Source organism: Microtus pennsylvanicus, chromosome 19, assembly GCF_037038515.1.
Source record: "Microtus pennsylvanicus isolate mMicPen1 chromosome 19, mMicPen1.hap1, whole genome shotgun sequence".
Lineage (NCBI taxonomy): Eukaryota > Metazoa > Chordata > Mammalia > Rodentia > Cricetidae > Microtus > Microtus pennsylvanicus.
In genome coordinates, this window is record NC_134597.1 from 32,261,517 (window position 1) to 32,288,610 (window position 27,094).

Consider the following 27,094-nt stretch of genomic DNA (forward strand, 5'->3'; position numbering starts at 1 on the left):
CAGTTTAAAAAAATGGTCCTCAGTGTAGTGATGCTGAGAGGTGGTAAGGCCTAGTGGAAGTTCATTACCAGTGCTGTCCTTGGAAGAAAGTAAGGTTAGAAACCCCTGATCCTGAACCATTATATTTTTTCCTACCTAATCATGTGATCTCTTATTCCTATGCATGCCCTCACTATTGCGGGCCATCTATCATAACGTTGTTGACCTGATGATGTTCAAGCATCATGACCTTGAACTTTCAGAACTTGAGCTAAATAAACCTCTTTTCTTTAAAAAAATTACCCAGCCTTGTGTATTTCCTTAGAATTAAAAAAAAAAGTGGCCTCAGGGTGGCAGGGGTAGATAATGTTTCCTGACATAAACTTATCATGGGAGGGAGCAACTGGCCCCAGGGCAAAGATTCTGCCTTCCTCCAGCCTTCCCACAGGACATAACAGTCTTCTCAGAACACTGCTGTCAACCTATTACACTCTTCCCCAACACCATCCGCCACAAACCCCTGCTTGTTCAAAGTTTCCAGGACTTGTTCCAGGTACTATTCACAAATCCTCTGGTCTGGCCAGGCAGTTCTCCTCATCTCCTAAATGAGCTTACATTTTGCTACCCTGTACCTGTTATTGGCACATCCCTTCCTGTTCTAGCTATCTGGGCTCACTCCAGAAGAACCTGACTTCTCCACTCTCCACCCAGCTCCCAAAATCCTTTCCATCTCACAGTAGCAGACCAATACTGTTACCTTCTTATTTGGCTTCTCACTGTCACTCCTATCTGCATGTATTCTAATTTTCCAACTACATTAAGGTCTCTCTTTTTGTTTTTAAAAAGATTTATTTATTTTTATGCATAACAGTGAATGTATGTATGTATGTATGTATACCACGTGTAGGTCTGGAGTCCATAAGAGGGTTATGGGATCCCCTGGAACTAGATTTATTAATAGCTGTGATCTGATATGTGGGAACTGGGAACCACACTGAAGTCTTCTGTGTGAGCAGCAAGTGCTCTTAACCACCACTGAGCCATCTCTCCAGCCTCCAGATTAAGATCTCGTTCTGGTAGCAACCACTAGCTATGTTTGTAACTCTGCCATCCCTGTGGATGCCCCTGGGCCTCACGTGCCCTATGACTATTTCCATGGAGAAAGTTTTACCTGTAGTATCTGGATTGCAAGTAGGTAGAGCAGACGGCTTTGGAGACGTGACTTGCTGAACCAAAGTCAATGACCTTCACTCGGTATGGCTGTCTAGATGGATCTACCAGCATGATGTTTTCTGGTTTGAGGTCAGCATGGATAAGACCCAGGCTTTTGAGTTTCATCAGGGCTGTAGCTACCTGCTGCAGGACTGGGCGAATGTACTTGAGGGGCAAGGGGCTAAACTTGTTCTGTTTCAGAAAGTCATAGAGGTTCTGCTCCAACATCTCAAAGACTAAGCAGGTGTGATTCTTGTGCTGGAAGCACTCATAGGCCCGCACAAAGTTGTAGTCATCTGCGCTCTCTGTGCTCAGCCGGGCTAGGATGCTCACTTCAATCTGACCTTGCCGGGCATAGGAAGGGTGGTTCTTTAAGATCTTAATGGCCACAATTTCATTGGTGCCCCGTTTCCAGCACTTGACCACTTGCCCAAATGTTCCTCTGCCCAAAAACTCTAAAACCTCATAGGTGTTGGTCATGGAACACAGCACTTCATGCTGCACCAGCTGATAGTCGCCTTCGCTGTTCGAGCCACTGTTTTTGGAGGTGGCAGTGGATGTGGTGGCAGTAGCTACAGTGGCCCCGCTGGCATTATTCTGAATCATGGGTGGATGCTCTTCAATGATCTGCACGCTGCTTGTGTTCTCAATCTCCTCACTCTTTCGCTTAAGTCCACATTTTTGGTAGGTGTCAAGGAGGCTCACAGTGCTTCGACGCATTAGGTTATGTGGTCCGCCGAGGACTTGCCCGGTGACAGAAGTGCTACTTGCTGATGTTACAACTATGTGTCCAGTACTTCCTGGGAAGATGATGGTCTGCTCGTAAGGTAAGCTTGGGTTTGGGATTGGCAAGGAGGTGCTGACGGTTGTGGAGGCTGGCTGAGAAGGTGGTATGTTCTTGCTCTGGCTGTACGCTTTGCTATGGGAGCCGTACCCAGTCATGTCCCAGTTGGAACTTGGCTCTACTTTCAGTTTCTTCACACTACAGAAGGCACTTGATTGAAGGGTGTGAGGGGAGAAAACTTGCACATGTGAGGCCATACCTATGAGGAAAGAAAAAGGAAAAGTAAATATTTGAGTTACTCCTCCATGAATAAACTCCATTGATTCATTTAAACTCTGATCAGATTGCTCTTCCACTTTAAAAGAATCTTGAGGACTGGAGAGACGGATTTGTGGGTAAAGTACTGCTGTGAAGTATAAACACTTGAATTCAGGTCCCCAGAACCCATAAAAGCTGCACAGTCATATGCACATGTGATCCCAAAGCTCCCACAGCAAGATGGGCGACATAGACATGAAAGTTTCCAAAAGCTCATGGGCTAGTTAATATGCCATATGCAGCAATGGACAGCAAGAGAGCATCTCCCAAGCAAGGCCAAAGGTAAGGGCTAATACCTAGTATTGTCTTCTGGCCTCTAAACATTTCTTGCACGCATAATGATTTTTAAATGCAGCAGCTTGAGAAAGCAAATAGGTTCCACTCAGAAGCACATTCTAGTCTCCTTGTTTGTGAGACTAATGGTTCCCATGCTCTGTCATTAGACCTACCAATCTTAGAAGACTCAGTAATCGAGTCAAGAATCAGATACAGAACTGGGACTTGGTCCATCATTTATTTCGTGTAACTATACTTGTAACAGAAACCACTTCCTCATTCCTATTCAAGTTGCATCTTGCTAAATCTGAAGACTGTATCAAGTACCCAGGTAAGTATTACATACTTAGCTCCTCCATATAGTCAGCTTACCCTTCTCAATAGAACCTAAAAACCAGGTTTATCACTTCTAAGAAACATGTTCCCACAAAACCCCATCTCAGGGGCCTCTCATGATCGTCTGTGTTCTGGATGAGACATACTACCTACCACCTGGAATCCTAGTCATCTTGAATTCAGAAGAGTTTTATATGGATGATTTGGTGTTTAACTGGCTTAAAACATGCATCACTTTTCAGACAGGGCCAAGTAGCACCATTCAAGGACTTCTTGCTCACCTACTTTATCAATCTAGACATAACAAATTTCTCTAGAAAGTCCTCAGATTTCAGATACTGGGGACATGGCTCATTCTAGATAAAGTGCTCACAATGCAGGCATAAAGGACTGAACATGATTACATGATTTGTAGCATTGACGGAGACAGACAGACAGACAAACACACACAAAAGGAGAGAGAGGGAGGGAGGGAGGGAGGGAGGGAGGGAGGGAGGGAGGGAGGGAGAGAGAGAGAGAGAGAGAGAGAGAGAGAGAGAGAGAGAGAGAGAGAGAGAAGTTGGGTGCAACTTTGCCCACCTAGCACTGGGGAGGCAGAGATGGGTGTATTCTTGGGGTTTATTGGCCAGTCAGTCTAACCTAATTGGTGAGCTCCAGATTCAGATTCAGTAAGAGTCCTCATCTCAAAAATATGTGGACTGTGATTAAAAGAGGCACAGATGTTTACCTTCCACACACAGTGGAAGTTGAGAGAAAGAACTATGATTTCATACTGACATATCTGCAACCTAGATAATCTTGAAACTATTTAAGACCTTTCTGCAGTAGCTATATAATTTATAATTGTGGTGATATTGGATATATATATATATATATATATATATATATATATATATATATATATATATATATGTGTGTGAAAAAAACACAATAATGAGAAAGGAAAACCCCTTAAAGGTACAAGAAGAAACAAACACCAATTACCTTCTAAGCTACTCTGATAACCATTTCACGTATGTGTATATGTGTGCTTGTGTGTTCATGTGCATACATATATCTGAGTATGCATGTATATGTGTATAGAGACCACAGGTTTCATAATGGGTGTCTTCCTCAATCACCATATTTTTGGAGACAAGTTTCAATGGATCCATAGCTCACTAATTCAACTAGACTGGCTGGCCAGCAAATCCCAAGAGACCTTCCTGTCTCCACCTCCCCAGTGTTTGGGTTACAGATGCTTGGCTTTTTAGGTGAATGCTAAGGATGGAACCCAGATCCTCATGCTTATGTGTCTTTCTGAATGAGTCATCTCCCCAGCCTCACTACCATTTCTTACAAAAGCAGTTAGAAAGTGGAGAGTCTGTCAAACTCCACTGATACTTAACTATCTAGCTTCAGCTGCTCTCCGACCCCCCAGCACTAATTAGAGTGATTATTTAACATCTTCCTCTTAACCCCATCACTTGTCCCCTGACCCTCCCTCTCTTCAGCAGAGCCCCACCTTCTATTTTGTCCAGAATCCCAAGGTCAGTCTCAAGTTCTGCTAGTCTCCTAATCTATATTCTCCCATTTTTCTCTAGAATCCTGTTTTTGCTGTCCTTTTTCCTTGAAGCTATTGATTCTCTCTGTTTATTGGACAGAAGTCTTTAGCTGGTACTGAATAAGGTTGTCCAAATGAATCACTGACCTAACTCCTCCCTTCTGCCTTCAAGTGTGCATGAATGCACAAACTTCCAATGTAAAAGGCAGGAGTAGCAGTCATAGCCCCCTCTTCACTCTTTCCTTCTTACCTGCAAATCCATGCTTGCTGTACTCTTTTCTTCAATGCTCACTCCTAATCCTCTCCCCCAACATATCCAAATACCATAAGGTAAATAACTTCCTAATTGCCTAATCCAGTGGCCCTTTCAACCCCTATTCTCCTTCACCTCCCTGCAGTATCTGACCTGACGACCACTTCCTTCTTGATGCTCTTATCTACACTAATGTGAATCCCTAACTGTCTTCCTCCTCCCCATGGTTAAGTACACAGGGTTAAGGCAGTTTCTCTTCTCCCTCCTTTAAAATGCTGGTGCTTCCAGTAGTCTGTCTCCTTTGAAAGGTATCATTCATTCAGACAGTTTAAGCAGTCATCTCTATGAAGGCAGCTTCCATATGGTTACCATGTACCAAGTTCTCACTTGAATGTTCCACCAGTAAATTTCTGTCTCCTGCTACAGCAAAGATGATCTTCAAAGCTGAACTCCTTGTGTTTTCCCCAAAACATAATCATCTAATCCTCCATTCTAACATTTCCTTTTCTGTTATTAAAGTATTTATCTAGTTGCTTGGTTCCCAAACTATGGATTTATCTTGATGAGTCTTCATTACTTCAACAGGCAAAAGATACACTCAGTATTGATAGATTTCTCCTTCCTTTAAAATGTCTTTTTTTTTAATTAAAAGTATTTAAATAGCCCTATAAGGCAAAATGTCTCTTGTATCCAATTCTTTAATCCTGTTCTTTTTGCCACTCCCAATTTGAAATTATTACTTTTCTTTGTTTCTTTTTTTTCCCTCCAAGACAAGGTTTCTCTGTGTAGCGCTAGTTGTCCTGGAACTGCTTTGTAGACCAGGCTGTCCTTAAACTCACAAATATCCACCTGCCTCTGCCTCCCAAGTGCAGGGATTAAAGGTGTGCACCACCACCACCCAGCTGAAATTATTACTTTTCAAAAGTAACCCTAAAGTAAATATAGGAACCTGATCTACCTGAATGATCTTTAATATGCCTGTATCTGGCCACCAGATCTGTCTTACTTCAGAAACCTCTGAGCATTGTTCCTCTGTCCAAAGCTTTTGGTGATGCCTTAGTTTCCAGAAGATAAAGTTGAAGAGACAGTATACATCTTGGTCCCAAATTCCTGCTAGCTGCATCTTCAAGCACTGGTTTCCCAGAAGTCTCAAATCTGAACTGGTCCCCCTCATCTTCCTAGAAGAGACTGCTCTGTACTTGCTTCTTTCACTCTCCAGCACATGTGCCTTCTGGAACCAAGTCACTGCTTCTCCAGGTTAGAGCTGAGACAAGGTCTCATAGAGTTCGGGCTGCCCTCCAACGCACTATGTAGCCAAGGATGACCATGAACTTCTGATCCTCCTGCTTCCATCCTCCCCAGTGTTAGTTAGGATGTGAGCCACCACATTTGACAAGTGGTTTCTCTCTTACATTATCTACATGTTTAAGCCATGTTTCTACAACTAGACTATATTCTGGCACCAAGGACTACAGTCATACCTCACACCTCTTTGCTTTTGTCTCATAAATTCTTTGTGTCTTTCCCAGGCCAAATTCAGAGTGCAGGGTGAGCACTGCTAACTGAAAAAAGTCAGTAACTGACATATCCAAAGAAGCTAGCCTGACCTGAAGTTAGAGAAGAATCTGCCGGTGTCTTTCTACACAAACAAAGATTTTTAAAAAGCAAGAGAGAGGGCCATGTATGTTACACTTGCAGTGTGTGAAAGGTAAGACAGGAGAATTGAGAATTTGAGGCTATCCTGGGTTATACAGCAAAACCCTGACCCTGACCCAAAACAAACAAATCTCTAAACTCTAAAATGAAAAAAAAAAAAAAACTACCAAAGCAGAGGCCAGTCAGCTCCTGTCGTGGGCTGGGCCGCCATCCTCTGCTGTGCTCTGACTTCTTAGAGGCAGATCTGGTCTAACCCTAAATCCTACTCTAAATCTGCCTTTACCCATGAGTCAACAGAGACTTCCCTTCTGGTTTGAAAGCTGACTCCAACCTTGACCTGGGTACTATGACTAATATGCCTGTATATGTCTGACATAATTATTGTCTGACACTGTTATTTTAGTTTGTTATACAATCATATTTTCACCTGATTTTTATGTCAATATCTCCCTAATACTACAAGTAGAGAAAGTATCACTTAAATGTTCATATAGTTATAAATGCTATAAACCAGACATGTCCAACCTATGGCTCACAGAACTCATGTGTTCCAGTACACCTATGAATGTGGCCCAACACATTTTAGATGACATTTTGTTACAATGTCTAAAGTTTTGACATCCTTGAAGCAATACAGAAAAGAACAATCCTTGGCTTTTAGCTACCTGTCCCTGGAAAAGACTACACAAAATTAACTCAGCTTCTGTCCCTTGAGTGTACCTTGCTCCTCTCTCTTTAAATTACTGCTAGAAGAAAAGAGAGGAGGAGGTGAGAAAAGAAATAAGCGGATTACACACAAAGCTCCAGAGGCATTGGTCCCTGTCCTCACTGTTTTACAAGTTCTTGGTGGAAAGGCCACATTGCAGAGTGGAATTTTACAAAGGGGAAGAGGGTAGCTTATGACTTATTTGTTATTGGGATGATAGCCAAGGGTCATAAAACTGTGGAAATCATCACTGGCTGCCTTGGGTGACAGATGCCCAGGATCAGCAAGAAGACCTGCATGGCTGGAACCTCCCTGCACCCTTCACTGTGGCCAGCTGCCTCAAATTCTGGCTGGGGCTGCTGTGGCTACTGCTGAGGTCAACAGTCACTATTCCAAGAAGTAGACCTAACAACCTTTTTACCTTTGTTCTATGGCACAGTCCATTTTCCTATGGGAAACAGAATGCTGAAACAAAATAAAGCTAAAGAAAGATATTAATGATGCTTTTTAAGCCCTAAAATCTTTATAAGAAATAAAACACTGGTAGTTTTATAGTTGCATTTTAAAATAATATCACAGCCACAATCAAACTTATTTCCAAACATTTCTCCTTGAAATGATTTTCTGGAACAAACCTTCCTGATTAGTTCAGATTTCTGTGAGTCAAGCTTACAACCTTTGCCACTCCATTTATTTAGATCCCTAAGGCAAGGGACAAGGAAGAGGGTGGGAAGACCTGTATGTTTTCCACTTGAAAGGAAGTGCTAAATGTTTCCTCTCATTTCTTTATGGTCTGACCCCTGTACTCTTCAAGGATTACTGACCTTCTGGACACACAAAATAGTAATAGTAATAATTTCCCCCCAAAAATAGCAGGGGCTGACTGAACATTTTCAGCTTGATCCTATTGAAAACTTCAATCTCTGCCCCTCCTCTTAGGCTTTTAGAAGAAAAAGTAGCTTTGTCCCTCTTTAGTGGGAGGGTAGGTTTTAACTCCCTGGAGGGCAGTGTGAAAGACCAAAAAAATAACACAATAAATCTGCAGTAACTACACCTGCTCCTTAGAGGCATAACCCACCCAGACCTCTCAGTAAAGCCTTGGTGGCCTCTAAAGATAAACCCTACACAATGCATTGATTGCTGAGACAGAGAGCAGAGCATCTACAAAGGAGTATTCTTACTCCCATGCTACTGGCTCTTGAGCAGGCTAAACTCATGAGCACTGAGCACCAGTTCTTTCCATGTTGTAAGGCTCATGAAAAAACTATCAATAAAAAAGATTTATTTACAAACTGGCTACAAATTAAGTCAACTTATATCACACAATAAATTCTTTGCTGCATGACAAATAAAAAGAAGTGCCTATAAGTCTGATTAAAAAGTCACAACAGAATTAAAAGTGCATCATTTTAAGTCATTCCTTATCAATACAAAAACGACTGCCTCATATGTGAAGCAAACCCAGGTCACACAAGTTTAGAATGTGTTTTGATAGCTTGTATGTTTAAATGATGAAAAGTAACTATTCTTTTTTAGCTTCCCTCCATCCAAAACGCCCACTTTACATCAAAAACATGTAAAAGTCTGTATTTCAAAATACTATTTTTCAAAGCATTTGCCTTGTAGCACTGGCCTTTATATGGATGCCATGTATATCCATCCACACACTGCTATCCCACTCAATTTCAACCCCTATTTAAAACCACGCAGTATTCTCCAGGTTTTAAATTACCAAATACCCATGCCACACCTGACTCTAGGAGGGGTGTCTTTGAGGCAGGGTGAGTGAGCACCTTTGCCTGAGACAGCCTGGTTAGCATGGCATGCTCACCCCATTTACACATGTCCCACACAATCTCATTCTCACAAAGTTGAAAACTATCAAGTCAGAGGATGGTATAGGCTCTTAGAATAGGGAGCAAAATCAGACTGTGATCTGACTTTCAAGCCTACATAACTCTGTGTGGCTCTTTGTTTTTCTTAATCTTCAAGGTTCAAAGAGAAATTCTTTTTTTTCCAGAGTTATACTCAACCTTTTTCTGGCATTTTGAGACAGGATCTTCCTATGCAGTCCAGGCTCTAGCTTCAAGTAGGAACATTTGCCTTGACCGCCAATGCTAGGATTACAGGTATTTGTCATCATGCCCACCTAACTTTTTTCATTTACAAAAACAAAAACCAACAAAAACAAAACAAACTACAAGAAAAGGTAAGTTCCTTCATGATCTTGAGTTTTTAACCCATTATTTTTTAAAACAACATTTTTTTTGGAAGATTGTGTCATTTAGTGTATTTTTCCTAACATATTTGCTTCATTTCTTCATAACTTTTTATTTCACAATTGGATGAACTGGAAAGTTGCTTCACATATGAGTACATTTCCTTTCCATTTCACCACCCCAAATTATCTACTGGAAGATCAGACTCTGGCGAAACTACAAGGATGAATGAAGGCTCGACTATATGATTAATTTTTTTCATTGAATTAATTTCACTGAACTTAGCAAAGCTCAAGAGAAGGAATTATAAGTAAAAAAAGGCATCATTTTATCAGTATTTAAGGTTTAATTTAGGCCTGGCAGATGTAAAATAGACTGCCACTCAGAATCCAGTTATAGTTAAAGAGTAGAGTCCAGATCACTGTAAGAGGTACCAACTTCCTCACTTCTTAAAACCTTTGGGCATACATTGACTGAATAATGAGCTTCTGATAGAAGCTACAATGTTATTTTGTTTTCCTACAAATACAGAACTCAAAGGATTAATTCCCATACTTAACAAAATACCCTGTCTTTTACATCACATTTTGTACATAAGATATGGAATAAGTTAAAATAAATCAGTGTTAGAAATACACACACACACACAGTCGGGTTTGGTGGAGCATGCCTTTAATCTCGGCACTTGGGAGGCAGAGGCAGGGCACTCTCTGAGTTTGAGACCAGTCAGAGAAACCCCATCTCAAACCCTTCCTCCCAAAAGAAATATATATCTAAATGGAAAGTTTTAAACCCCTACAGTAGGGTAAATTTGTATAACCCTTGATAAACTTGTGATGATTTAATGCCTCCCGAGGGTTGAAAAGTATTAGAAAAAATTCTTCATTGATATACAGAATATTCATAAAATTGTAGCAATTATTCTGTGTGTCAAGTCTGTATTTTAAAAGAATGTGAGGCAATTTCAGGTTAGCCTGTTTCTAAATGACAGATTTTCAAAACAGTGTGTACTAAATATCTTTGGGGCTTTTATATAATGTTCAATCAGAAGGTGTTTATCCACTAGTTGTATAATGTTAAATAAATGATACAATTCTACGAGAGTAGTGTAGAATTAACCACAAGCTCTAAAGAATCTTATGTTTTTATAATGACAATAGAAATACTATTGCTGCAGCACTGAGCATTTGAGAAATAGAATAAATCATTCATCAGATGTGTATTACAGGTCCTCTATATAAAAAGACCAGCATGAATTAGAATGAAAGCACAAAAACCATCTATGGCATCACCATTAGCTGGGCATGGTAGCACATGCCTTTAGACACTCAGGAGGCAGAGGTAGGCATTTCCCTATGATTTGGAGAGCAGTACAAAGTAAGGATCCCATTTGAGTGCATGAGGGGGGTATCACCACTGTCCTAAAGGAGCTTTAAAATCTCATAGCTTCGTTAAGTCCGATGCCAATTTAAAAGGACAACTGGCAATTGTAGCCAACATAAACAACTGCCAAGGTAAACAGCATAGTTGAGAGCAGGATTCACCCCGGTTATAGTCACACAAGATTTTATAAGAGATGAGCTGTGACTAAAAAGATCAATGACCTTTTGAAAGGTGAGGCTGGCCTTCCAGATCCTACTAGGAGGGTGTAATTCCAGTCTCACAATGGGGAGTAACCAGCACTGTTGTCTCTGTCCTCAGGAAGCTTCCGCTTTGTTTGGAAACAACGGAAGCCCATTTGCATATCAGTAATATATTAACAAACGCTAAGGCAATAATTAACCTCTAGTAGACATTGTGCACACCAACTGCCTGTTTACCTAATTCTAGTAACTCCAATATTCTAGAAATAATTCTAGCCATTTGAAGCTGGTGTGATGTCCCAGCTGTCCCCTGACCCACCTTTGGCATTGACTCTTTTAACTTTCATGACCTCCCTTGCTCTTTTCTGCACTCCGGGTGCTTATTCCTCAGGACTGTGCAGGAGCGTGCATTTCCCCTACTAAACAAATGGGTAGATACGTTTTAGGGAGATGACATAAGTTGCCCAAAGTCAATTTGCTACTGCAGGGTTGAGTTTGGAACTGAGGTCTGCCTGGGTCTCAAATTCATGTCATTACTCAAGCTTCTGCTTCATTTGTTAGGTTCTTAGATTAGAAGCATGAGGCCAGGCAGAATAGCAACCATGGACAGATAAAAGTCACAAAAAAGAGAACACAGATCAAAACTTCAAGACATAGCTGACTACATCAACCATGGCAGACACGCACAACAATGACCATGGCTTCTATTACTTCTGTCTCCTCTGGTCAGGATAACAACTGAGAAATGCATTAAAATTATTTTTTAAAAAATTTATCTCTTTTAAGAGGCAATCATCTCCTTTTTAATGTACAATGGAACAGCGGCCAGAACACTGGTCTTGAGTAAGAAGACTTAGACTAAGTGACCTGGAGAGGTTGCATGGCAAACAGGAAGGCTGTCACAAGAGCCCAGAGGTGAAGATACGAGGATCTGAACTAAGGAACTATCTGAGAAAACAGAAAGTAAGCAGCAAAAATATAGGGCTTCACAGAGAAAAAAATAGTAAGACAGTGACAGGTTTCGGAACATCCGGGCAAAGGATGGAGAGGAATCAAATGCATCTGAGAGATGCACAGAAGTGGGTCCACAGGTGGCAGCAGGCGAGGCGGAACGTGGTGTCAAACATTTTTCTTGGGAAGAAGAGGATAGAATGAGTTTTCAACAAGTTGAATGCCAAGCACTGACAGGATATCTATGTTGGAATGTACAATCATTACTCCTACTAACACATGGAAAAAAGAATTGCTTGATCAAGGTGAAGTTAGTGTCAGGGGTTGCTGGTGTTTGACAAGCAGTAGCTAGTACTTTTGTGCAAAGTTTGGTGTGAGTGTGTTTGTGCATGTGCTTGTGTGTGTTTAGGGAGTGAGAGGTGTGTCTGTGTATGTATAGGCCAGCAGCTAATGTTAGGTATCTTCCTCTTTTTTTTTTTTTTTTTTGGATTTTTCGAGACAGGGTTTCTCCATAGCTTTTTGGTTCCTGGCCTGGAACTAGCTCTTGTAGACCAGGCTGGCCTCGAACTCACAGATCCGCCTGCCTCTGCCTCCCGAGTGCTCTGCACTTTACTTTTGTGAACAAGGTTTCTCACTAGACCCAGAGCATACCTAATTCAACTAGACTGGCTGGCCAGCAAGCTTTAGGGAGCCTCCTGTCTCCACTTTCCCAGTGCTGGGATTACATGCGTCTGCTCAGCTTCCTAGAGAACACCGGTTCTCATGCTTATGCAGTGGGCACTTTACCAACTAAGTCATCTCCAGTCCCAGGTTGACTCTTAAATGAAGATAAATCATTTTGAAAAGAGAATGGAAACCGATAGGACGGGCTGAGTAGGCACAGGATTAACCATAAGGAGAAGAGGGCAAGGTGGCCCTAACCTTATTCATAGATAAGCCAAAAACAATATTGAATATTTTGGATAGGTCCAAAATATTCAAGGACAGAATGTAGGCAAACATCTAAAAGATAGAAACTGCAAGGAAAGGCTCTTCTGTTAAAGACATTGAGAGTCACTGCTGACTGTAAGAGTCCAGCCCAGCTAGGGGGCTGTACTCAGAAAAGGTTCTTGTTAGGTGTCCGGAACAACAAACGGCTACTTACTATATGAATCAAGACAAAACCCAAGTGAGAGAATGGGCAAGAGGTTGATACCTTGAAGAAAATGGAATTCATATGAGTAAAGCTGTTTCTCAGGAGAACCAATGTAGAAAGTTGAGCAGATGGTAAATAAGGTAATCTTTGGAGGGCACAGATAGTAGTCAAACAGTATGAGGAGGACTCACGAGCCATGGGAAACGCCAAGTGTGAGGTGAGAATAAACACAATTAGGGGATTGGTCCAGGAGAACGAGAAAAGAGGAGGAGTGGTGAGGTCTGCCTGAGAGCGTGCCAACAGTTCTCCTTCCCCCAGAGACCAGAGGAAAAAGAAGGAATATCCTCCTGGGAAGACAAACAGACACATCACATATACCCCTTGCTTTTCCAAGAAATATAATTCTCTTAAGAACTTTCAAAGCCTTTTATATCATCTGTCATAAGTTGTGTTTCTTTTTTTTTAATAGAAAATATATACTTTTTTTTGAAAGACAAAAGGTCAAGAGAAGGGAGGTGGGCAGGATCTGGGAAGAGATGAGGGACAGAAAAAATATGAACAAAATACATTATATGTTAAAAGAAATCTTTTAAAAATAATTTTTTATGTCTATCTAATTTTTATTTATTAAAGATTTCTGTCTCCTCCCCGCCACCGCCTCCCATTTCCCTCCCCCTCCCCCAATCAACTCCCCCTCTCTCATCACCCCGAAGAGCAGCAGTCAGGGTTCCCTGCCCTGTGGGGAGTCCAAGGACCTCCCACCTCCTTTCAGGTCTAGTAAGGTGAACATCCAAACAGCCTAGGCTCCCACAAAGCCAGTGCGTGCAGTAGGATCAAAACCCATTGCCATTTTTCTTGTGTTCTCAGTAGTCCTCATTGTCCGCTATGTTCAGCGAGTCCGGTTTTATCCCATGCTTTTTCAGACCCAGGCCAGCTGGCCTTAGTGAGTTCCCGATAGAACATCCCCATTGTCTCAGTGTGTGGGTGCACCCCTCGCGGTCCTGAGTTCCTTGCTCGTGCTCTCTCTCCTTCTGCTCCTGATTTGGAAGTTGTGTTTCTTCAAATTTTACCATAAACTGTGTTTAATTCAGAAAACATCTTTTCCCTGCTATTTGAAAATTTCTTATACATTTACCTACCTACTGTTCACTATTTGTCAAAGTCAGCCCTTGTCAGTGTTCAAACTCTCTTCTCTTTCTGAAAGTTGTCAACCTTGCCCACAACTCCAAGTCTCTCTTTAGTGACCTCTTACAACTCCCCTGTATTGGACTTGCATAAAGTCAGTGTCAATCCAAGCCAGCACTTCCATACAGTGGATTAGTACCTATAGTCTAGGACGATTATCTCTACAGTGTTGGTGTTTGCAAGCAATCTGAATACTCTCAATGCGGCAAGGCCTAGGAAGGCAGCTACCATGTGCAAGACCCAGATTCCATGCCCAACCCCACAAATACTAATGATACATCCCCAGCAGTACACCCAATCTGATGCTGAAGTAAAGAATGACTGCTGATAAGATACACACGCTTTTCAGTTTCTACAATAAATAGGTAGCAACAGAGAAAACAAGCTGGTAAAAAACAACTCCAAAATACTTTTAAAACCAGAGTTGAAATAATGGAGACTCATTTAAAAACAAACAAATCCCAAGAATAATAAATAGTATGTTTTGCTTGAGACAGGGTCTCACTATGTAGCCCAGAATAACCTAAAACTCGAAATTCCCTTTCCTCAGTTTCCTAGAACTACAGGCATGGATCACCAAGCCTAGCCAACAAACAGAAAGCCAATAACTGCTGAACATAGGCAGATTCGCCAGCTACAGCTTTTTAACCAAGCACTACGGTAGGCTGCTGAACGGCTGATGACAAAGAGGCATCTCACGGTTCTGGAGACCAGGGAGTAAATGAGGTGTTCCAAGCCTCTTTCCTTGGCTTTTAGATAGCCATCTTCTCCCTGTGTCTCTTCAGTGTCTTCCCTGTGTGTATCTGTGTTTAGTTTTCCCCTCTGAAAGGACACCTGCCATACCGAATTTACGTCCACCATAACACAGCCACTTCAACATGACAATCCTGTAAAGTTCTCTCTCTAAACAAGTCCTGAGGGTCATGAAGTCTTTGTATGAATATGGGAGCACACAATTCATACTGTAACAGTAAGTTTAAGAAGACCAGAAGCATTTTACTTAAGTATAATTTTGTCAGGATGTCATGATATACACCCTTTGCTTTTTTTCCTTTGAGGTAAGATGTTTCATTTTGTACTTTCCCTAAATCCTGCCTTAAATAACCTGCAAGTATATTTCAGTCACACATATGGAAACAAGTAAGAGTAAAGTAGTTATACCAAACTAAGTTCTGCAAACTTAGTTTGTCACTGTGCTTCTGGAAAAGGCCATACAAAGATGCTATCTGTGCGTGTGAAGAAAGCACTGCAGTCACTTGGGTATCAAAGACAATTGCAAAAGACAGGTTAATAGCATCCAAATGAGGTTTGGGGTTGTGAATCTGAATATGTGGAATAAGTCTGAAGCCACCTGCATAAAGAACCTCAAAAGCACAGCTGCTATAGCTGAGTGTGGAGTAGGTTGAGGCTGGGAGGATCTCGCCTCATGCCCACTTTGGTGTTAATGATAATGAGCCCAATGTTAATGAATTCTCACCTGTTACCTAAATTGTCCTTTTTATCCAAAGGTTAGTAATTTTTTTCTAGTCTTGTATTTTATTTCTAAGCAAGGATCTCAAAAAGCTAACCTATCAATCAATCAAACAAACAAACAAAAAAACAAAAACAGCAAACACTCACAAACTGTGAAAAAAAAAAAGAGTAACTACAGCTCTGACCTCAAAACAGATGAAACCCATTTAAGTACTGGCCCCCAAACTCCAGACAGACTGGCCCCAGGATGTTCTAAATGAGAATGATCAGACTCGCAGTGGGCTCCTTTCAGGTGCTGAGTCACCTGTCTTCCTCCCTGACCTCTTCAACCCTCCCTGCCACTTGCAGGTGGTGTACTGTCCTCTGTGTGCCAGCAGCTCTCAGTCCCTAGTGACCACCTCAACACGCCAGACTTGTAGCAGTCACTGAGGAGGCTCAGTAGTCGGCTGGTGAGTAAGCCTCACATGAATTATGCTATCCCTTAGAAATGTCTTATAGGGGCGGTGGTGGCGCACGCCTTTAATCCCAGCACTCAGGAGGCAGAGGCAGGCGGATCTCTGTGAGTTCGAGGCCAGCCTGGTCTACAAGAGCTAGTTCCAGGACAGGCTCCAAAGCTACAGAGAAACCTTGTCTTGAAAAACCAAAAAAAAAAAAAAAAACAAAAAAAAAAAACCAAAAAAAAAAACCCAAAAAAAAAAAAGAAATGTCTTATAAAGCATAAACTAAGACTCATAAACTAGTCGGCTCTTATTTCCCTTGTGAAGAAAATCAGATATCCCCAGATGCTTGCTTATTCCATGCCCAGTCCACTGCTGAGTTGTCTTTTTAAGTTTATCCAGAAAATCTGACACTCAGAGACAGAGCTGGAAATCTCGTTTACCATTCCCATGTGGGGTCTTACACTATGAGAAATTCTTTCCATTACGACCTGTTGATGAAAAGGGTATATAGAACTCTCAGCCCCAAGCAGCTATCTATGAATATGGCCTTCTTTGGAAATAGGGTATTTACAGGTGTAGTCAAATTAAGATGAGGTAATCAGGTGAGTCCTAACTGGTGCCCTTACAAGAGGAGGAAATTCCACAAAATGACACAGACAGAAACTGAATGAAGCCGCAAACCAAGATACACCAAAGACTGCAGGCCCAGAAGGAAGAGAAGAAAAGGAGTTCTACTTGTTGACACCTTTATTTCCCACCTCTGGCTTCAGAACTGCAGAAGCTTTGGTTTCTGTGGTTCTCAGGCACCTGGTTTGTGCTACTTTGTTACAGTAGCTCTGAACCAAATAAACTATCACAATTCAGGGTGTATTTCATAGAAAAAAAAAAAACATGCCTACACTCAAACTATGACAAAATATTTTTAGCTATTGAAAAGACACTATTCAATACTTAGCTATTGAAAGCTGCCAAATGCAACTTGTCCTCATGGCCTCACAGCCTGTATTTGTTACCTATAGACTGAAGAGCTGTAGAGGCATCCACAGCCTTCCTCCCATTCTCAATCCCATTCCTGTCAGGATGCTCAACAACTCCTCCTTGATGAAAATATGCCAGTGCACCATGACTAAGGTCTGATTTTGAGCAACATGAAGCCACATGAAAATTCACTTTGTCCTAACTGGGGAGACCTAGGACATAGACATCAGCAACACCACCTCACCTTTCCCAACCTCAGCTTCCTGCTATCGTAGAAAAGGGAACCAGAACACAGAATTTGCTGCTGTTAGTGCTATACCTGCTTGCTGCCTCTTGGCCTCACTTCCACTTGCGTCTCTGAACCCTTTCTCAGATGCTGCCTGCTAACTGCTCACAGAACTGTGTGCAAGCTGCTGCTTAGGCACAGTGAGTCTGATGGGAAACACACTGGACCCTTTTCCCCTGAGCTGTCTCTCATTTTACCTTCCGTCTGAGAATGACAACCTGCCACCCTTGCTGCTTTATGTGACAACCCTATTTGCTACAGCAGCTCTACCTCCCAGTTTTTATTCTCTGGAGAACTCTGCCATTCCCCTTAGCTGCTTTCAACTGACTAAGCTCAGTTACAGGCTCCTTTGGGGAAGCAGAGGAAGTGTCACCTCTGTGCTGTGACTGAAAGGAAGATGAGCAGGAATGAGGAAGATAGAGAGAAAGAGTTAGGGAAGGAGAAAAACAAAAGAAAGGGTGAGAAAATAAGAACCCCCATTTCAGGAACACACTCAGAATAATAAAGAAACATTGCCATGCACCTTGGAAATTATTAAGTGCAATAATGCAATGTGTAGTAATGTGTGTGGATTTGTATGTGTGTGTGTGGATATGGAAGTCAGTTGGGGTCCCTTAATCATATATCCAGAAGTCCATGCTCAATGTGCAAATTGAAGTAGTTTCCGTGGTCTTTTGCAAGGACATTATAATACTATGAGTTGCTGTTATTGAACCTAACCCCTGAAATTATTACTCAGCAGCTCCATTTGCTGGCAGAGGTGCCTACTTTCACACAGGTCCCTACCACTGGTATCTTCCTCTCAGGTCATGGCTGAGATGTCTGATGGCGTTCATGTGTACTAATGTGGAAGACAGGATGGCTGTTGGCAATATCAGCAAACTCCAATTGATCTGTGCTCTGGGCTCCAAGGGCTTGTTTTAGATCATTTTTGAGTTGTCAAAAGCAGTTCTACCCGTATGAGCACAGTAGGCCACTTAAGCTCTTGGTACTTCAATTGCTTCGTCTAGAAAGTGGGGGTAATTACAGTTTGTCACAAGGGTTCTGTGTGGGTTAAACAAGTGTATATATTTTCTGTGTGTACAACTCTGGCACACAGTAAACTCAAGAAGGTGGACAGCAAAAAAATGAGGAGAGGGAGGTTGGCCAGCTTACTGTGGTTATCTAACACATGAGGGTATGATGCACTAAAAACTGGTGCTCACAATACACAGCGCCATGCCTGGCAAAGGTGAGGGGTGCAGCATGCTGTGTTTAATGAGTGGGCAACAGAAACAGAGACAATGAGATGGGAAGAGACATGTGTTGGAGGAAGTGTACAAGTAAGTGTTCCTTCCCTCCAGTACTGTTCCTGAAGGAAGGTAGGGTTAGTCCACAAGATACTGAGGAGGGCAGCGCGACTTGAAGAACATACAAGTTTTAGGTTCAAAGTTTATTTACTTAATTTCCTTTCATAAATTTTGTGTTTCTTTTATGGTTCTCAAGAGCATTATTCATGGTCACCAGTGAGACCTGGATTCTATGTGTGATGTGCACACGGCAGGTTTGTATCTATCATATAAACTGATCTCAACTTTTCTGATGACATACTTTAGGGAAAAAAATAAATACCCACTCCTGAGATAGGCAGTATTTATCTTTCTAAATTTTATGTCCTCTGTTAATGCCTACTAAAAGCACAAAATAGAAAAGTCTTAGAAAAATATGAATGTTTGGATTTTTCCCCTGAATCTTAGTAACTTTTCTTGAGCCTTCCACTCAGAAATCCCCTGCTAGAACTCAACCAACTCAAGTCACACAATATAAGAGTTAGGGTTGGCACTAAATGAAGCCTTAAGCCTTAAACCAGCAAAAAAGTGAGTGAGAAGCATTGCTTCTGGTCCAGAACTTAGAAGCCAGTGTGACAATTTTGTCCTCTTTACTTATATGCAAGCAGCCCTGATCCAGGGAGGAGAGGCTGTGTGGCTTGAGCAACTGAAGGAGGGCTGAAGGAAGCGAAGACCAGTGACCCAAGACAGAGCATGCATGTGAACAGTCTGTTGCCTCTACATATCAAACCCATCTTAACCAGCACTGTAATTTTCCTCAATGTTGCCATTACGTATGAATGTGATTATGTCTTGATGCACAAGATGCTTACCCATCAAAACTAGAGCACACGTTTGTCAGGATGACTTTAAAACTTCTAGGTAGTTTAATCCCTTTCTTCCTTATTTTAATGTAAGAATGCTTCAACAAGGTTAAGGCGTAAATAATGGAATGGCACGGTCATGTTAGTGACTTCAAGTATACACACACCAATTACCATCTAGTAGTTATCTGAACAAGTGGAAGGTACAGGATTGCCTTTAAAAATGCCTTCAGTTTGGCCTGGAAACTTTGAGGCAAATCAGCTTCTGGTGACTAAACAAGAAGCTATTTTCCAAACTGGCCACAGGGAGTGGGCACTGCTGCTGACAGGCCTGAGTCCCCTGGGGGACTGTCTGTTTTATCATGTGCTGGTGTTTGGGCCTTCTCACCCTGCTCCAGTTGCATTCCTCAGCACCCTGATGCAATGGTTATCTTTTTGGTGAAGAATATTCAAGTTCTGACATCATGGTAGTAATGGATATTACTCACGGTATGCTCTCAAGTCCAGCAAAGCACATTCTGTACCCTCTTTATCACTGAAGTCAGCAATAGCTTTAAAAATAGTGTTGCTTACACACCCAGAGTACCACTGATTCATTGAAAACTGAACAAATACTACTCTGAACTACTAAATTATACAGAATCTTGGATACAGGATTTTGAGACATGGGCATTTTTCCTTTCCCTAGTAGGAGTATTATGTTGTAAAGACTTACAGATCTTAAGGGAATGAAGCCTTAAAAATCTACAGATTCAGGATTTAACAAATCATCTGATTTCTGACTCCAGATTACCAACCTAAGGTGTAATTAATGGGAATATCCATAAATTGGCAACCCCAATATATGAAACATACCAAAATAAAGGTCTTATAAGGATAACTGACAGTGGTCGTGGTGACATCTAGAAGTAAGAGTCTGATTTCCCACTGATAAAGGATCTGAGGGTATTGGGTTTTAGAAATCTTACTCAGGTTCTTTAAAGACAAACATTTCCTCTACAGCAGATATTCTGCTTAGACATATGCCTTTTGCTTAACCTTGTGCTCAATGAACACCTTCTGTTCTCCTGAGATTCCAGAAAAGGCCTTGAACTATGGAGGGTGCCCTCTTGGTTGGATATTAAGATTATCTTACTTTAAATGATCCAGGCTGAACAACTAACCTGCCTTTTAGAAGATAAATTAGCTTGATCCAGACTTTCAAAATCAAACAATCCTAGAATTTGTGGTCAAATTTGCTAAACTAAGGATTCTATAGGCTATGGTGAAAAAGCCAAAACTATCTGCTGAGAGCCTATGATGTGCAAGCAATGTGGAACAAAAGTACTGCTTGTTTTTACAAAGACAAGCACACTGTCGGGCAAGACCAGAAAAGATAACCGACCACAGACGGCAGCTCTCCAATCAGATGTCACTGACTCAGAGGAAGAAGCACTCCTAGTGGTGGGTGTCCAGTGGTGGGTGGGATACAGTAGAGAGCGGCCCAAGGGGAGCTGAAGCATCAAGGCTAGGGACCTCGCCTTGTGGTGAGAGAACAGATTGGATCTATTTTTATTTAAGATTTTGAGTTACCTATCTTCCATAGGACCAGGGATGGTTTGCAGTATAAAACTGAGATGAGATGGCGCAGGACCAAACATCTACAGGGAATACAGGGAAGGATGCAGATGCTGACCATAGCTGAGCTCTTGCTAGGACAGCAGAAGATGGATTTGGAGAGACAGGCTAGTGTCTGAGTGAGAAAGGTCTTTCGCACCTGGTTTCATTCTATTCTGGAAGCATAAAGGATATGGTAGAGAAGGGAGTAGGATCTCTGAATGGGAAATGGGTGTATATAGTTAAAGCTTGATGGCTGTTAGCATCTGGAGGTGTCTGTGTGTGAGGATGTTAGAGTCTGTATGAAAGATGGTGCTCAGGGGCTGGAGAGGGCTCAACATCAGGAACACTGGTTGCTTTTCAGAGGCCCTGGGTTTGATTCCTAGCACTGATATGGCAGCTCACACTGGCAATTCTGCTGACCTCTTCTGACCTCTATAGGCAGCAGGCATGCACAGACACACATGTAGACAAACCACTCATACACATATTTTAAAAGAAAGATGATGCCCCAGAAAGGTAAGGCCTAACCAGAGATAGGAGAGTGCGGACCTGTCTACAGCCTTGAGACTGACGGCAGGAGAGAGCAGGCTGGAGAAGACCCAGGCTCACATGGCCACTTCAGGCGAAGCAGCTGGAAGAAGAGGGGAGGGCATGTCCTGGAGTTCAGGTGCCAGGCTGAACAAAGGCACTCTATGCTGCCACCACAAAGAAATGAGGCACAACAGTGTCCAGTTAACTGAGGTCCCTCCCTGGGGGAACATGGGCAGCAGACTGCAGAGGACATACACTTCTGGTCAAGCTTCCATCCAGTCTGCCCTCATTTTCCAAGGCCAAAGCTGACTGGAAACTAAATCAGCTTTCATCCTGGCCCCAGGAGTTCTGATGACCATGTTCTCAAGTCAAAGCCGGGAGACAATAAGAAAGGGACATAACACCAAGTCCCTAGGTGGGGGCAGGATTTAAGGGGGACAATGGTCCTGAAGGGGAAACACACAGCAACAAGTCCCACAGGAAGAATCAAAACAACGTGCCATTCCAGGTGCCTCTGCTGCCCATAATATAAAGAAAGACATACAAGTCTGTGTTCCAACTGACAGTGGATACAGAGGAGGCAAATGCACAGAGCTAACTCCTTAAAGGCAAGTTGAAATGTCAGTGCTGTCTTGTACAGTACCCAAGTGGTTCTCCCAAGCTTGCTCTGGGGTCCTGTACCTGTCAGCCAAGCCCTTCCATTCTTTTTACTTAGGTACAAATGAAGTTATAGGCTCCATTCTTACTCTCCCTAAGGAAACCCTTTTCCCTTTCTGCCCTGACTCAAATGAAATGGTTCATGCGGAAGTCTGGCTGATTTCTTCAGTGACCCTTACCTTGTTAAATAGTTTCTTTTCTAAAAATTGCTAAATCAAAACAAAAGGTGGGAATAGGTATGAGAATGCACTAAAGAGAAATAGAGAAAAGAGGAAAGAATATGCATGCTGATGTCTTATTTCCAAGCCTTTACTCCACAAAATCCTAAAAACTGGGGTAAGGAATTTCAAAGGGAAAGGTCGGCAGCCCAGGAATCTATTTCCCATAGTATTCATTCCTTAAAACTCCAGGAAGATGCCAGAACCTTTTCCATGTCAGTTAGTTCCGGAGTGGAAAACTATTTCTGCAGGTGCTTATTTTCCTAGCTCACTACCCAAGTCATGGTAGAAAACTGCTGGGACTGCTTCTTTCCCTGACTGCAAGAAAGCAAGCTGCCAATCAAAGGTCAAATGACAATGGCCAGGTGACAGGCAGCCAGGCTCCTATAATCTTTCTGTTGTTTGAAGTTATTTCCAAACAAAATATTTGATTGTCATTTATTCATTAGCCACTGTAACCTAGCAGGGTCCCACTGAAACTTAGCTACAGGCAGGGATTGGCACCAAGAACTGAACAAACACCATGGGTCAGAGAGAACCTTCCATGCTCCTCCTCCCCCACTGTACCTCCACATCCCCATATTGTTTTTCCACCTGGCTCCTCTTTACAGGGGACAGAATCAATGCTTGCTCCTTCTAGGACACACCTTACCCTCTTAAAATATTCAGTTTAGTGGTTTCGAATAGAGCTATGTGGCTGTCATCACTAATCCTAAAACATTTTCATCACACTCTGAACAGCAACCCCACATCCATTAGCAGTCACTTCCCATCTCCCCTTCCCACAGGCTCTGACAACCACAGATCCACTTCCTGCTCTGTGGACTTGCCAATTGAAGACATTTGGTATAAATGGAATTATACAACTTGTGGGCTTTGTTGTCTTCTTTCTTTTACTTAGAAGTTTTTCAAATTCCTCCATGCACATGTCAGCATCTGATTCTCGCTTACTGACAAATGAGAGTCCACGGGCTAGCTACGGCACAGTTTGTTTCTCCACTCCTCAGTGATGGACATCTAGCTGATGCTTGTGCTTTCTGACTGTAATGCACACTGCTGCAATAAGCTGAAGCCCAAGTCTGTGTGGACAAATGTTTTCATTCTTCTTAACATTTATCTGTACAGGAGTGGAGTTGCTGGGTCACGAGAGAACTCTATGGTTAGCCTTTCGAGGAACCGCTACCTGTTTTCTAAATTAGCCTTCTGAACTCTCCAAGAGTCCCAACATACATGCTTCCAGACAAGACACACGGAAAGCAATTCCACAGAAACAGCTGTCCTCCTGACATTATAAAAGACAGTCTAAGTTCAGAGCAGGAGTCAGGGTTTGTTCACCTCAAGGTAAATGAGCAAAAGAAGCTGTGAGGCAGTTGGTGTCAGCAGCACATCTAGCCTGTATCATTCCAAGAGCCTGCCAGCACCTGGCATGGCAGTCAAGGCTGACACAATATGCACCAGGCTGCCAGCTGAAGAGGTGCTCTGGGTAAGGAGCAGCTGCAGCAGGATGCAAATTGGCATGTTCTCACTGTCCCATCATAAGCCACTGGTCAGGACCTTGGTAGAGCTATTTACCCTTACTCTGGATAATACTCCTAAGAGTGCCTGCTGAGAAACTAGAAAGAGAGAAAGACAGAGGGATGAGGGGCAGGAGAAAGCAGAAACACAGTGATCCAAGGCAAGTGTCAGGAAGACTGGTATATTCCAGAGTGAATGAAGAAACTGTACCCATATGGTCTGGTAACCAAGGGAGAGGCCAAGTCCACCACCAGTACCAGATGATTCAGTGTTGGGCCTGGGTCCTCTCTGAGCTGGCAGTAAGCAAATGCTGGAGCTAGACAAACTGGGTGGGCCAGGATGGTGAGGTAAGAAAGACATCCTTCCAACAGGAGAGAGGGCAAGGACCTGTGCATCGGCGAGCACCTTTCGGGTATCTACCCAAGAAACACTCAGCTTCCGCGGAGTCGCTGTACCGGGCCCCACTACTGTGCCCGCACTGCCCTGCTCTTCTGCAATGCTCCATTTGTCCTTCAGCCCACTCTCCTCAGGACAGACTTGATTAGCAGGCCTGCTTTTAAATTCTGTTCCAAAGGCACCCTGACATCTCAAGCACATTTTCACCTGTGGTGGTAAAGGAAAAGGAAGGTGTCTTGTGAGCTGGAATTTGTCCCACCATATACTGCTAGCTGTTCAGCTGGCCCCAGATAATTCGCTCTGCCCCGTCATCCCTTCTATGTTACCGCCAATCCCATGAGTAGCTAGCCGCTTAGTACAGCTCTGCATTTCCCTAGGCAGTCATACTATCTGGTGTGCATTCGCTTCAATACCATGCAATACGCACCTACTACAACTACCTTTACCAGCTTTTAACATCTGCATTATGCTCAGCTTTTCAAGTCGCAGGTTACTGAGCTCAGCCCTGATGTGATGAAGAAAGTCAGAGGAAACAAAGAATGCAGTTATGATCTTTACAGATACTCTCTGATCCAATCCTCACAGCACCCCTGGGAGGTTGTCCTTGCCATCAGTCTCTGTAGAAGGAACAGATTCAGGGATACCAGCAGGCCTACCTGCCCAAAGTCATAAGCTGGCAAAAGGACAGGGAAAGGCTTCAAATGATTCACAATCTCACTCTAATTCCTGTGTGTATTATTAACACTATAAATGAAGACATTTTTAAAAAATAATTTAGCTGGCTCAATCCTGAGATCCTAGCACTTAGGAGACTAATATGGGAAGATAAGAAGTTCAAGAACAGCCTGGGATAAATGAGGTACTATCTGGAAACATAACAAACAAAACCTATTCCCTTATTCAAACATAATGACTATATATTCAAACATGATGGCAATAATCTGTAGAATAAGCAACAGAGTAAGAGTTAAGAAATGTAGTTTCAAGTTTGACTTTATGTTGACTTTAAACAAGTCACTTAATATTTCCAAACATAGCATAGTTTCCTTGTGTGTAAAGGAGAGTTTCCACAGTGTGCTTAGTATCCTGTAGGGTATTAATACTTATGGGGGAGGGGTGAAAGGAACTGGGATCAAATAGTTTCTGAAATACCAGACTAAATAAAATTAAGCTCCTGCCTTTACTGCAGAACTTCATAGAGCTGTTAATATTGTTGTCTCACTGTGAATCACCAAGAGAGCAGTGCAAATATATCCCATGGCCCAAATTTGTTTATCAAAGACACACTTTTAAATATACCCAAATATTTAATACTTTTTATGAGAGAAAAGATCGGAAAATAATGGATTTGGATTAAATAGTCCAATGCCATCTTCTAGTTTCTACAAAGTAACAGCATTCTAATTAGTCAGCAACATTCTGGAGGTTTTTCTAAGACAACAGCCAAGTAGAAGCAAGGTCAAAATGTTCAGAGATGCCAAGGTAATCTACCGACTGCCTTTCTTGGGATGGCCTCGCATAGTCATAGGTATTCTCCCACCTTAAAGGTAAGCACAACCAAAGGCAGTTGGGCTGGCCTTGTCTTCCAACACGCATCTCCCAGGCACTCAGAAGAATTTAAACTACCTTGACTAACTTGATAGGAGGAGTCAATAACATCTGTCTATACTCAATCAAGTCCATGATTAAAACCAAGTGTTTGGTTTGGGGTTGTGGCTTCACAGCTCTACACCGTCTCAAAGTGATAGAGAAGGCTCTCAGGAACACAGCCTAGGATGACCTGCCAGTCTTTGCATTACCACAGGCCCCTTCCCCTAGCAGCTGTGAAGGGGTCCTAGCCACAGAAGTCAAGGGAATTTTCCAGGAGAATGCAACACCCATCTGGACATGGAGAGATAACCAAATCCACACTGGCAAAAAGGGGAGGCTGTGCCTGTTAGAGAAGGTGAGGGGACTAAAGCCAAAGGGACACAAGGCAGAGAGCACACAGTGGGACAGCAGCTTCGAGACCTTCCCAAACAACTCTCTTCTTAATAAAACAGGCACATGATTTTCCTTGAGTTGTTTCTGTATGTGATTTAAAATTGCCAGATCATTCTCGGAAAACACATTACTCATCTCTGTAGCGACAAAGGACAAAAGTCATTGTCCCTAAATACACAATCCTTTGTAATCCCTATCCCTAATATCTAGATGTCCACAGCACAGGATGGAGGACTCTCTGGCACAGTTGCAACAACAACAGAAAGCTGTACACTTGCCCTGTAACCCCTCCATGTAGAAACTGAGTCTAGTAGCAGTCCTAAATGGATTCAGCCAGTTAGCATCTCTAGAATCCAGTTATCTTGCTGCTATGAGTTTGCCTTGGACAGTATATAAGGTGAAGGTTTAAGATGATTCAGAATCAGGAAAATTAGTCCTAGAAGTCACCTAGAAGCTTACAGATCTCTGTGAGAAAGCTGAGATGAGGGGCAAACACAGACTGAGGATCTGTTGCAGACTATCCACCACATACACAGAACTTTTACAGCTCAACAACAGAAGGACAAATACCCAAATTTCTTAATGAGTAAAGAATGTAAAATAGCCTGCTGGTGGTGGCACACAACTTTAATCCCAGGACTTGGGAGGCAGAGGCAAGTGGATCTCTGTGAGTTCAAGGCCAGCCTGGTCTATAGAGCGAGTTCCAAACAGTTAGAGCTACACAGAAAAATCCTGTCTCAAAAAAACAAAA

The 27,094-nt window shown here is 42.4% G+C and overlaps 1 protein-coding gene across 6 annotated transcripts in view; it reads right to left on the minus strand.

Moving 5' to 3' along the window:
* Hipk2 (homeodomain interacting protein kinase 2) overlaps positions 1-27,094 on the minus strand; it is a 180,430-nt gene that overhangs the window by 121,542 nt on the left and 31,794 nt on the right. For 3 of the 6 annotated variants that reach the window (XM_075953485.1, XM_075953481.1, XM_075953480.1), the window contains exons 1-2: positions 11,185-11,235; positions 1,151-2,234 (exon numbers count right to left, since the gene is read on the minus strand). In XM_075953485.1, the coding sequence (XP_075809600.1) occupies positions 1,151-2,234; positions 11,185-11,212 (1,112 nt within the window). In that variant the 5' untranslated portion in view covers positions 11,213-11,235. Of the gene's footprint in view, positions 1-1,150; positions 2,235-11,184; positions 11,236-27,094 lie in introns of those variants that run through there. The other 3 variants (XM_075953486.1, XM_075953482.1, XM_075953484.1) reach the window with 2 other exon arrangements.